Raw genomic sequence first — 13,699 nt, forward strand, 5'->3', positions numbered from 1 at the left:
TTTCAGCCAAGTCTTTCCATTATACCTTACCTCTGTGTGGTTGCTGGAAATACTTGCACATGTTCTGTGTGCTCGAATACGCCTGCTATTGGCTCAAAATAACTGAAGAAAATAACTGAATGAGATGTGAACTGGGCCTTAACTTGCTTTCTTAAAAAATGTATTGCTTGAGGTTATAATTTTTATAGTTTTTATGGAAGTGGCGTTCTAAAAAAACCTGATTCATAGGGAAAGAGGAGAGAAGCTCATTTTAAGATGTTAATGGGAAAAATAATTATGCATGTTAATAAAGTAACGTTATGTCTACTCTGGAAATGAGTAAGCAGATTTTATATTTAAAAAAACGAGAGAGGAACTCAAACAAATTTGGATATGTCACCTCTTCATTTCATAAACTGGGTGTACAAACCTGATCAAATGCTGGAAATATGTAGTCTGCAAACTGAATCTCAGCAATAGAGGTAGCGCCAGCAACTGCAACTCCAATGCCAAATCCAACAATTCCCTGTTCACATAAGGGGGTGTTGAAAACTCTGTCTTTACCTGGAAAAAAACAAATGTAATAATCAAAATGAAATGAACTTACAAAGTAAGTTAAACCTCAACTCAAATATGAATCACTGCCGGCAGGAGGAAAGGCAACGCTTACCAGTCACACACAAATCAAGTGACAAACACAGTGACTATTATAGCCGGGCCTTGTAAATAGCACACAGGCTGCCACTCTCTATTATGTAGCACTTAGCAGCCCACTAGGAAGGGAAAACAGATCATTCATTCCATGGCACATCATGAGCTAAAGTACATGGTACAGTTGTATACACCCTGGAAACTCAAAATACATGAAGCTTTTTAAAAAGATATGACACAGTGCCTGGTATTCTAATAAGTACCATAATGGCTTTATTATGGTGCAAATCAGTATGTACTTGGAAACTCAAAGAAGACCTGTCGTCAGAATCTTACACCTCACACCAGTATTACTTGCTTGTAAAAAGTCCCCCTGATATGACCTAAAATGTTCTGCCACTGAAGGTCTTTTTTACAGTCTTTTTTATCGTATCCAAATGAGTAGACAGTCAATTCAGGCTGCTAGTGAACACCTCTTCCTTCTGATTGATAGCTCGGCAGTCTCTTCATATTTCGGCCTGGGCAGACAGGAAGTCCTTTCCCAGGCCTTTCCAAAATGTTGTCCCTCTCACTACATGGTGTAAATTAGCAGTGAGCCCTGTGTGGAAAACTGCAGATCTTGTCACTATTTAGTGCACCAACGATGGGCGGAGCTACATTGTGATGGGCAGAGCCCGATGATGATGATGGGCAGGGCCAACATAGACAAAGGAAGAAATGGTCTGGTGAGCAATTTTACTGGTGGGGGGAGGTAGATTTGAGCTGGGACACCTGCACTGCACTTTTCAATAAAAGGCACAATGAGGGGAGAGGGGTTGTTGCAGCACTGGACATACCTGGGCAAGTGCCGGGGCTCAGAGCTGCTGGGTGGGGGGCCCCCAAAAAAAGACTGAATATAAGGAATCCATGAGAGTGAGGGGGGCTGTATCTAATGAATCCATCGAGGTTTAGGGGGGCTTTATATAAAATACCCATGAGGGAGCTGTTTAGAATGGTAAACTACGGAATATTTTATGGAACAGGAGACGGTTTTAGTTTCTGAATGTTTAATGATGCAATGTGAGTTCACTGCAAAGGGGCCCACTGAAGCTCTATTGCCCAGGGGACTACTGAAACCTGGAGCCGACCCTGGGTTGTTAAGTAAGGTTTATTGTGCCTGTACAGTTGCGATTTTGTAGAATAAAAAAAAAAAAGTTAACAAAAAAAAATATATAATAATGCGATACTCAAGGTTAGATTACAACTCTCAATATAAAACTCAGAAGTATATTAATATTTCAAAGAAAATTACCTTCCCCCTTATCCCTCGCTCAACCCTTATTCCCACTATGTTTCATTGTGTTAAATATCTCATGTCATTTGATGTGTATTATTTGTTATGCACCTGCTTTATCTGTTCACCTTCGTTGGGTTCCCTTTCTGCCGAGACCTATTGTAAAGCAATATTTACCTTTAAAACAATAAAATACTTGTTGATACCGAAATATAAAAAGGGAAGAGAGGAGGAGGAGAGAACTACAGCTACCAGAATGCACATTTTGTAACCGATATGTACCTATATCTCCTAATATGTCCTTGCACTCCATTCTATGGTAGAGCTGCATCCTCCATCAACAGTATAAGACATAACAATAAAATGTGGGACAACCCCTTTTGACTCATTAAAAGGGGATGCCTCAGTGAATTTTAGATGGCATCTGCGCTTGATTTAGATGAGCTACTAGAATGTCATAATATAATAACCTTCGGTATAAAAACAGAACATAAAACCACAACGTAAGGATGGCATGCTGGGAGATTTCAGCTATGAGGTCTGCTAAAAATGAATGCAGCTTTGGATGAGAAGGCTGAATTCAGATGGTCATATTATAGATTTTTGCAGAAGCTTTATATGTGATGCCAAGAACAAGATTACATCATGAAATGTCTAATCAGAAAAGCTTTTCCCAAAGCTATTTTTACACAGTGGGAACAAATCCCAATCTTGGCAAAAAAATATGCAACTCAGTATGAAGCAGTCTGAATGTAGCCCTAACCCAGGCTGTAATTCAGAATGACTGTACATTTATCATACAGATTTCATATGTAAACTGCACACACCTTTAAAGTATTATTTATTGAGAAGAAAACATAAAATATATTTTAGCATGAGCAGAACATCTGTATCTAAAGTTAAGCAGCTACTGCTGAATTACAAGTTTATTACGCTAGTAGTTATTTGCTGGAAACTGAATGCAGAGAGCCTACCACTATGCAAAACATTTTTGTAGAAATAGATAAAATGTTCTGCAATCAATTTGCCATAACTTGCTAGTTAGATACTTCTGATTATTCCACTATTTGCTGATGTTCTCCAATTTTGAATTCCCGTGGGCGGCACACATTTTCCTTAATGTAAGGGTATATTCACACGAACATGTGCCGCATGGAGAAAAGGAGGGATGAGTGCTGCTTATCTCTCCCCTCTCCATAAAGCAGTGCAGAGCTGGCTCTGCATGACCTATATGTATCCGTGCATGGTCACGGTGCAGTGAGGCAACGTGTGCTCACATCACAGTGTGAATGTACCCTTAAAGGGGTTTTGCCATGAAAGAAAATTCTCACATTTCAATCCCCTAGTGATGTTAACACAATAAAGATAATTTTTAACACCTTACTTCACAATTTTACTCAGTTTTATTGCTGTTTTAGCTCCCATCACTCCCTAGGCTGGTCCTATCACTCCCTAGGTTCTCAAAGCAGACACATTATGATCCATCTAGTTCTGTGAGCTGAAATGTGGTAAGATTATCAGGGTACAGGTTTAAATACACTTTCATTTAGCTTCTGAACATTATACTAGTATCTGGCACATAGAAAGCGAGATGAGACATATCAGAGATGATGACATCCACGAGATGCCTATTGCACACAATGACCATCAGCTCTCCTACATCTCTGCTATTCCACAACACACTAGATCTAATGTGTCAGTCTCCCCCTCCCCTGAGAAAGAATGTATCTGTCTGTAGCTTGTAGTTCTCCTCCTGCTGCCGTAAGTATCTCTGGATACAGGGGGGTGGGGCTGAAGTGCAGAGAATGAGAAACTCAGCTTCACGACCATCACACAGAAAACCAAGATGGCGTCCCCGACCCTAAGTCAGAAGTTTCAGGGTCGTGTCAAGGGGCAAATGAAATTGTGCACACCAGGACTGATAGAGACAGGTTGCAATTATATCTGTGAATGCTGTAATTTTGTTAAAACAGTGAAGTAGAAAATGTGTTATTTTGTTACCCTGAATACATTTACGAAACTAGTCTTCATGAGAATACCACTTTAAGGTCATTCTGTAGTCCTATGTGAATATATCCTAACATTAATCATGTTGGGATATATTCACATAGGACTACAGAATGACCTCAAAGGGGTATTCTCATGAAGACTAGTTTCGTAAAACTAGTGGCCTTCTCTGTAAATACTAGCCTCCTGATCACCTTCTATGAGTCGGTAGTACTGAGCTCTTTATTGTACTTGTGTGTGCTTGGGGCCCATGTTTGTCTTCTCAAGATCAATGCAAATGTAGAAAGATTATTTAATGCTCCACCGACCTGTACTTAAAAAATTTGCCCGGATGGTGACAGACTAATCTCATCAGTTGTACAATCAACTACAATCACAGCAAAGTGGTTTCAGTGGCAGACTGAAAGAAATTAGATGAAGGACGGATAGATACAAAAAAATTATTTATACTATATACTATCTATTTGTCTAATTTTAAAAAGGTGGTCTAATTCAAGCATTGTAAATCAGGGATTAGGATGTTGTATGTATTAGTAGCAGACTGTAGGGTTAGACATGAGTATGAAGTATTGTACAGGTTGGGGTGATTAGCGGTTTTAGGTTTCAGATTATATATTTTTAAATGTCTTTTTATCGTATTGTATTTGATGTACTGTCCGTGTTGTCAAGCTGATTTTGACATCTCCTTTTCCCCTTTTCAGGGACAATAAATAATAATAATAATAATAATAATAATAATTAAAATAGCAGTATTTTAAGCTTATTTAAAAAAATTGTATATATTCTAAAGGGGAGAATAAAAATGTAAATGTGATCATTATAAAAAAAAAAAAGTGATCAAAATTAGACAACACCTCCAGAGACCTCCAAGTTATCGGTGTTAATATAACACTCGGTGCCAATTTCCATAATGATCTGACAAACCCTATTAAATGGGCAGCCTAACTTTCTAGTTCTCACCGACTTTGCAAAAATGTTGTGCTGTTCCAGAGTGTCTGGAATCCTCCAGAGAGGTGACCCTATCAGCCATAGCAAGAGAAGTTAGTCATTACAACTCCACGATTTCTAGAATATTGCATCTTTACTAAATCAAACTCATTCAAGTCTCCTAAAAAGTCTGGCCCTCCTTTGAAAGACAAAGGCAAGTGGAGAGGATAATGCAGAGAAACTCCACAGGTAATAGTTTCAACACTGCAGCTGGAATTGCTCGCCTGTACAGCACTGAAAATGGTAAGGATCATTGTCGTCATACTGTGTCTCAACGTTTGAGAGCATTAGGATTCTACACAAACGAAACCTCTCAGTAGCAGAAAGAATCAAAAGGCTAGATTCACCTTTGCTGAGGAGCAGGTTGTATGGACAGAGGAGAAGTGGTACATAGTTCATTTTAGTGATGAAAGGAAGATTCATTTATTTAGATCTGGGAAATATTGGGGCACATTTACTTACCCGTTCCGTTGCGTTCCCTTTTTCGGAGTGTCCTACGAGAATGAACTCTGCCGCGATTCACTTACATTGTGCGCCAGATATCCTGCATGTGTCGCTCCCCGCTCAGTTCCGCCGGAGTTCACCTTCTTCTTTCCTGTGTATGTAAGTGCATGGCTTCCGACACAATTTTAAAGTTAAATCCCGCGCTCTGTCTGAATCAGTCGGATCGTCTGTCAGCCCACCCCCCACGATTTCTGTTGCATGAAAGCCGGCACCAAAATCCAAACACGTGCGACACAATGCCCTTCTAAATCACTGTCCCAGTGGCATGATCCCCGAAAAAGTTGGAAAACCCGACGGAAATGTGGTCGCGGGACCCTTAGTAAATAAGCCCCATTATGTTCATTCACAAACTAGGGTAAGACTGTACCCAAAGTGTGTAAAGAAGTCAGTGAAAGCATGATGGTTTGGGGAATGTTTTCTGCCAAAGGAGCTCATATAGCTACAAGGCATAGTGATTGCAAGTGTGAAAAATTTTCATTCAGGACAATGCCTGTCACACAGCAAAACAGGTAAAGCAGTTCATTGAAACAAAGAAATGGCTCAGAGTCATGATCTAAGCCCAAAAGAAAACCTCTGGCAAAACCTTGGTGAGAGACCCACAACAGTCACAGAACTGTGGAAAACACTGGAAGAAGTGAATCAAAACCACACCAAAGCAGTGTGAGAGACTAGTGATGTCCTGTGGCTGCAGATGTGCTGAAGTCATTCTAAGCAAAGGCCTGTAGACTTCCTACAGATTGGTGACTGTTGTAACCTTCGGAAATGCAGTTGTTCTCTATGCTGTTCTCTAATTATGATCATCACAATTTTTGAAAAATAAAGGTTTTATGTTGATATGATTTGGTAACTTTGTAATACAATTTAAAAAAAAAAAAACATCAAATGGAGATTACATTATTTCTGAATAAATCAAGTGATTGGATTTGGATCTCCAGTTTGCACAGGTACCAATATTACACACGTAAAAATGGTGTGGCCAAGTATTCAGTATCACATGACAAATTCACACCTTGGCAATATTTGTGATTTAAATGGTTAACACCTGCGACCAGAGCAGACACCGGTCTTATATGGAGAGAGCTCAGCCCATCAGTCCTCTCCATACATCCTTAACGACAACTTGATGTATTATTCCTTCGCTTGTTGTTAATGTGCTAAAGGACATGGCTAAATCATGAAATCCTCGATGCCTGCAGTTCCCACTAGGGAAACACAGAATTACAACTGATTTTCATAGGGTTCTATGTAAGGTGTATAAATCCAGATACAGTATACTCTCAGATTAGAGGTTATTGAAGGAGAATAGGATTTATAACATACAGATGTGTCCTTTATTACCTATCCATTAGGCTGGACATTCCCAGATACAAGTGCCATGCAATGATACGTTTCTCAAGATAACTTAGTTTTATAGCATTGTGTTTATGAGTGGCCATGCAGATGCTTTAGGGGTGACCATATATCATGAAACCATTATGGTTGCAGATTAAGAAATAAACATTTCAAATCTAAAATACACAGCAATGAAGTCTTACCCAATCTGTATTGTACAGCTAGCTCCTTATTTTTATAGCCATGAATACTGTAATGTGTGCTCTATTCCAAGTGCAAATATAGTTTTCATCCATCATAATAATGGAAATTTCAACTTTCAATTTACCATACTAGTTCCTATTGTCTTTGGCAAATTTCAGCAACTTTACAGAATCAAAGTACAACACATGGGTTTAATTAGAAATGAAAACATGCCAATGGTAAGAGTCAATAAGAGATTTTTCTTCACTTGAAAACTGTGGTTTCTCATTGTAAAATTAGGCGTTCATTTTCTCCATTCTAAATGATGTTTTTCTTCTTTTAAGATTATTATTGTAGAGAATGTATATTACTCGTAATGCATTGTAATTCTTAGGATAAAAGGATATACATTAAAGCACATTAAGAAGACTAAAAACCTTCTTTTTGGAGGGACAGTAATTGTTTATATGGTTTAAATCAAAGTTTATACTTTAATTTCTTAAAGCATGAAAAATAAGTTGCCATTAAAGGAGCTCCTTATAGCCATATTTGCATTTTATCACAATAACACAATATTATTTTATACAGTTTGTTAAAATAGCTAGCCACACAGGTGAGAATATTTTTCAGTCCTTATACTATGCAACAGTAATGAGAAGGAGGAATATAAGTTCCATAGGTGGGGCATTTTTAGACCTATATTCGGAAGAAGGCTTTAAAGCTAACAATCCAAGAGGTGGTGTCACCAGCCCAAGTAGGCCATAAATTTGAAATGGCTTTTACTTCTAGCAAGTTTGTCAAACTTTACCATATACATGCTCACTTGGCTGACAGACCTAGATAAGTTAGAGGTCATGAGGTCAGCTACCGGTATTGTTCTGCCAACATAAAATGAAAGACCTTGCATTGGATAATGTCCAGACAGGGGCTGAGTGGAATCTTATTAGCCTAGGGAGATGAGCATAAGTCAATGACTCACGAGTTATATTGAGCGGACTGAGTGTCCGAACGAAATATTGCAGGTCCGGTTCGGGTTTAGGTTCGAGCTCCCACCCAGCAGCCCATCAGCCCATAGGTTGAATGAAGTTGAGGAAGTTAAGGTTCGCAGGCCGATCCATTTTGAAACACCCACCAGTATCACAGGGTTTTCCTTTTCGAATGACAGCCTGGAGTCTGCAGGAGACTTTGGGCCTGTCATTCCGTGAAATGTGTAACAGTGTTGGGGTACCAAACTAATCTTTTGTTCATTGCTCACAAGCAGTTGCACTTCCATAACTTCCATCATTCAATAAATAAAAAGGGTTGTCTGACTTTTTTCAAAATTCTGCTGGTGGGCTGGAGAGGGATTTGAAGCTGCGCTGAGTTCAGCTTAGTGCCGGCCATACCTTCCCGTCCCCATTCACAGCACTGTACCATGTATTCAGCACAGCTTCTGTGACCTGTAAATAAATAGGAGCACACCTCAGCGACACAGCGACAGGGGATACCAGGACCGACTGACAAGGGGAGTACAGCTATTTTTTTTTTTTTAAATCCCTCCCCAGCCCGTTTGCGGAATTTTGAAAACAGTCGGACAATCCTAAATACAGCAATAGAAACAAAATGGGTACTAGAGATGAGGAAATCAGTCAAGACTAAACACTTATTTTGTAAAATAATCTTTATGTATATAGTGCCATCAAATTCCTAGCACCTTTTAATATAAAGCGCTATCTCGTTAACTTCATTGTCGACAATTTGTTTCATTATGGTAAGCTTTAAAGTGTTAGGGTTAACAACCAACAAAAAAAAAAATCTAGTGTGGAGGCGGGCAACCAAAAAATAGTCACATATACTGTAAGTAAAACGGAAATATAAAACCGATCTGAAAGTACATTTTCAACAAGGCTTAACCCTCTTCAAAAATTTATATCAAAACTAACATATAAAAAATACATCTCTGCTTTCCTGATCCCACAGAAAAGTATGCCTCCAACAGGAAATTAACATCTGAAATTTTCAGAAGTCTCGCACAAATGGAAACCTCCCCACAACGCTCTACTGAATGATGAAGTAGTGTCAATGTTATCATTTTTCATCCAGAACAATATGATCGTCCAAACAGCCCAAAACTCCAAGTGTCAAAGCTCAATAATAGGTTGCTAAAGAAATTTTCATAGTTGTTAATCCTTAGATCAGCAAAAATATTTTTATTTTTTATTAATACTTGTTAATCTATCTATTAGCCCTATATTTCAGGGTGGGAAGGAGCGTGATACAGGTATCGTTGGAAATGGTGTAAAAGGCTTTTACTGTGACAGATGGCAGAAAGGATGTTTTTATATACCGTATATACGGTACTTTTAAGTACTTGGGTGTTCATTTAGATCAGGGGTCCCCAAACTACGGCCCGCGGGCCACATGCGGCCCGCAGACCGTTTATGTGTGGCCCCCGTCGCATCGGACCGCAGACTTCGGCAGTCGGGCAGGGGCCTCCGCCCGTCCGGACAGGAAGTTCCTGCCAGTCACAATATAGTGCTCGAAGCGGCCGCGCACCTTTTCCTGTTCGACAGCCGCAAGAAGAAAGAAGCCGCGGAACCAGAGGTGAGTATAGGATTTTTTAATTTTTTTAAACAGCAGTTAAAACATTGTGCCGGCTGGGGGCCCCAATATATGAAACAATTCACTATGGGAGCATCATATAAAAAAATTAATGGGGCCAATATATAAATAAGTTCACAAGAGGGTGCAGCATATTAAATAATTAATTGGGAGGGGGCAGTGTATTACCGATGCGGTCACATGTACCGCTTTTTATTCGGCCCTCCAACGGTCTGAGAGAGACAATGAATGGCCCCTTATGTAAAAAGTTTGGGGGCCCCTGATTTAGATAGCAACCTAAACTGGAAGTGTCATGTGGAAAAAGTAAGAAGGAAGGGACTATCTCCATCATTTTTTCCCATGAAATTAAAATAGTTTAATATTTGTAATAAAATGTTAATTATGTTTTAGGAGACAATGATTGCTAGTACAATTTATTTTGGGGCAACCCGTTTCGGGACTGAGATTAGTACAACTAATATGCAAGTATTGCAAAAAAAATATTTGTCATGAAATTAGGGTAAAAAAATAGTAAAGGTTGAAATTAATATGGAGAGATAGAGAAGGTTGTTTATCCCTATGGCAATCCACATTAAAATGTTTAGTATTAACTATCATGTACAGCTTGAGAAATTATATATATTTTTTTATTTTACCCCTTAACGACACGGCCTGAAAAGACTTTAAAGGATATCCAATATTCGAATTCATGCATTATGAACCAAACATAACTTGAGAATGCTGTAGCTATACTGATGCAGAACATATCTTGTTTAATCCTTGATCCGAGTGGTTTTGCTGTAAAAAACTATTATAAAATACTGTGACAGCCCCAGCGCTCTCCTATTACTCTGATTCTGCACTGCTCCAGCCTTGTCCTGCCCAGCATAAGCTGAGAATATGTCATCAAAGTGTTGTCCCTGACAGGCAGAAGTAATCAAATCGCTTCACCATCCTCCAGCTGCTGTGTACGAGTCGTCCAGCTCAGGTTGCATAGTCTTGTCTGGATAGCTCAGGAAGCGCTGTTTGTAATGTGTTTAGGTAGACACCCTAGATCAGGGATTAAACAAGATAGGTTTCTTCGACAGCTACAGCATTCTCATTGTATGTTTGGTTCACATGGCATAAAAACAAATGGTAGATTTTCATTAATGATCGGGTCATTTTAAGCAAATTTTCGTACGTGGTGGTTTAAGGGCCATAACTACTATTTTTTCCGTGCTACCTTGAGATTTTTTGTGGCCTTTTTTAGGGACTCATGGGGCTAGTTAAAACATAATATATGTTTAAACTTTTAAAAAAAAATGTTTTATATGGGTTTATTTTTCAAATAACTCAAAAAAAAGGTGAAGCAGTAATAAACCGCTCCTGTCTTCTCCCTAGCGTCTCTGGGTGTCTCCAACACCCAGTGCTGCTCCCATTCTAGTTGAGAGTCCAGACCTGACTTTAGAAGTCAGGGGGCGGATCAGAGAGGAGTTACATTTTTTTGTAGTTTTAAATATGTATTTTTTGGTACACTAGTGTAACTAAGTAATTTACCTTGGAGATAAGTTTTATCGTATCATAACAGGTGAATCCCATTTGTTGATGTGTCCTTCAAATTCAAATTCACCTGTTCATGTAATGTATTTCACCTGTTAACAAAAAATTGCACCTAAAACCACATCAATACTGCCCGCAATGCATTTTTAACTGTAATGTGGCATTTTGGTTATGTCAGAATGTTACTATGCGTTTAGTTGCTTTGAAAGCAGTTTTCTTCATTGCTGTAAGTGTAAGCAGCAGTGAAAATGTTTATACAGCTGCTTATACCTCCAGCAATGAATCAACAATCATTTAGCATTTTATTATTGGTATTTACTTTTAACAAAATTTCACAAACTAAGTTCAGTACAGAGTATAGTAGTAAACCTTTGATACTTTAAGAAATCTGTTCCTGTCTTCTTCTTTTTCCGCTCTCTTTTTTTTCTTTATCTAGGCAGTTAGTGCAAGGAGAGAGAAAGCTGATTTACACAAAGGACAGCTGATCAGATAACAACCGGATAATGTTCCTATTGGCTTACCAGACAGATGGGATGGTCTAATCTCAGAGAGCTGAATCATCAAGGAATCATGACTAAGTATTTAGTCAGCCACCAAATGTGCAAGTTCTCACACTTAAAAAGATGAGATGCCTGTAATTGACATCATAGGTAGATCTCAACGAGACAAAATGTGAAAACAAGTTCAGGAAATCACATAGTCTGATTTTTCAGACTATGTGAGGTCAGAATTTGGCGTCAACAACATGAAAGAATTGATCCATCCTGCCTTGTATCAACGGTTCAGGCTGGTGGTGGTGGTGTCATGGTGTGGGGAATATTTTCTTGGCACTCTTTGGGCCCCTTGGTACCAATTGAGCATCGTTGCAACGCCACAGCCTACCTGAGTATTGTTGCTGACCATGTCCATCCCTTTATGACCACAATGTACCCAACATCTGATGGCTACTTTCAGCAGGATAATGCGCCATGTCATAAAGCTGGAATCATCTTAGACTGGTTTCTTGAACATGACAATGCGTTCACTGTACTCAGATGGCCTCCACAGTCACCAGATCTCAATCCAATAGAGCATCTTTGGGATGTGGTGGAACGGGAGATTCGCATCATGTATGTGCAGCCGACAAATCTGCGGCAACTGTGTGATGCCATCATGTCAAAATCTCTGAGGAATGCTTCCAGCACCTTGTGGAATCTATGCCACGAAGAATTGAGGCAGTTCTGAAGGCAAAAGGGGGTCCAACCCGTTACTAGCATGGTGTACCTAATAAAGTGGCCGGTGAGTGTATACTCTGTACCCTGATAATTTAAGCCACATTATCTCATAGCACAGAGGAATCATGAAGTCTGTTTAGAAAGTCCACACCCACACTCTGGATATTTACACTGACAATCACGGAGTTATAAGAGCTAAAACAGTAATAAAACTTAGTAAAATTGTAAAGGGGTTAAACATGTCTTTATTGTGCAAACATCATTAGGGGATTAAAATTTGAGAACTTTCTTTCATGGGAAAACCCCTTTAAGCCAATACACAGCCGGGCCCATCTGAAGTTTGGTAGAGAGCATTTGGATGTTCCAGAAGAGTACTGGGAGAATGTCATATGGTCAGATGACACCAAAAGTAGAACTGTTTGGTAGAAACACAACTGTCCTATAGTTGAATCTATACACCATACCTACTGTGAAGCATGGGGGTTTCTCTGCAAAGGGACCAGGGCGATTAATGAAAGAATGAATGAGGCCATGTATCGTGAGATTCTAAGTGCAAACCTACTTCCATCAGCAAGAGGATTGAAGGGTACCTTTCAGTATGTAGAAGGCCAGGGTGTAGAAGGCCAACAACCCTGCTGATGCATAGGCAGGTAGTTGTTGCGAATAGCAGCCTCTCCCTAGGCAGCTCCTAACATGGAGACTGATCACCTCACTAGGAGGTCTCCAAAAGTGGGAAACTTTGTAACTGCAGTTGGAACCACTGCCTGGGAGAGATACAGGTAACATATTCATTGTCTGTAGCTAATGATAGCTAATTGGAGAATGCTGCCACCTCACTAGAGTCAGTTTTGAGTAAGGAGAAGAGATTGCAGCACATGCTGGTGCTGCAGAAGCCAGTGTCACACTACCAGGAAGCAGAGGTGACTGTAACCAGTCAGGGGACTAGGCTAGAGCAGAAGTCCACTGTCCAAACTCGGCTCCTTCTACCAGCCCAGCCTAAAGCTATTACCAGGCTATGAGCAACTCTTCCTGCAGACCAGCTATCTCCTACTAGCTTTCCAGCCTGCTGAACCTGCTGTTGATGTTAGGCAGTTGCCTGCCGTTCAAGTTCCAATAAAGAACCATGAGTTGATTTGCACTATGTAGATCAGGCTGCTTCACCACCACGGCTCCCCATCCTCCATCACCCAGGGATCCCAATATACACCTCAGGGTTACCCCAGGGAGAAACTTATCACATCAGCCACTCCCTCCATTATTCACACCACCTGCTGGAGACCTGCCAGCCCATAGGCCCATCCAACTGTTCTTAATACCAAGCACTGTGACCATAGCGTGCCCAAGGCCGCATAAGCCAGCCACTCCAGTATTCTGGGCCCCGGCTGTCTACAGCCACCGGAGAAAGGCTAGGCCTCGGTGGAAGATCTTGCAGAAGCAGTGATAAATC

At 40.0% G+C, this 13,699-nt stretch overlaps 1 protein-coding gene across 1 annotated transcript in view; it reads right to left on the reverse strand.

Moving 5' to 3' along the window:
- Nucleotides 1-13,699, reverse strand: part of BCKDHB (branched chain keto acid dehydrogenase E1 subunit beta) — a 102,994-nt gene that overhangs the window by 68,416 nt on the left and 20,879 nt on the right. Inside the window, exon 4 of the mRNA XM_072142064.1 lies at nucleotides 410-543. Coding sequence (XP_071998165.1) covers nucleotides 410-543 — 134 coding nt within the window. The remainder of the gene's footprint in view (nucleotides 1-409; nucleotides 544-13,699) is intronic.

This window comes from Engystomops pustulosus, chromosome 3, assembly GCF_040894005.1.
Source record: "Engystomops pustulosus chromosome 3, aEngPut4.maternal, whole genome shotgun sequence".
In the NCBI taxonomy this organism is placed as follows: domain Eukaryota; kingdom Metazoa; phylum Chordata; class Amphibia; order Anura; family Leptodactylidae; genus Engystomops; species Engystomops pustulosus.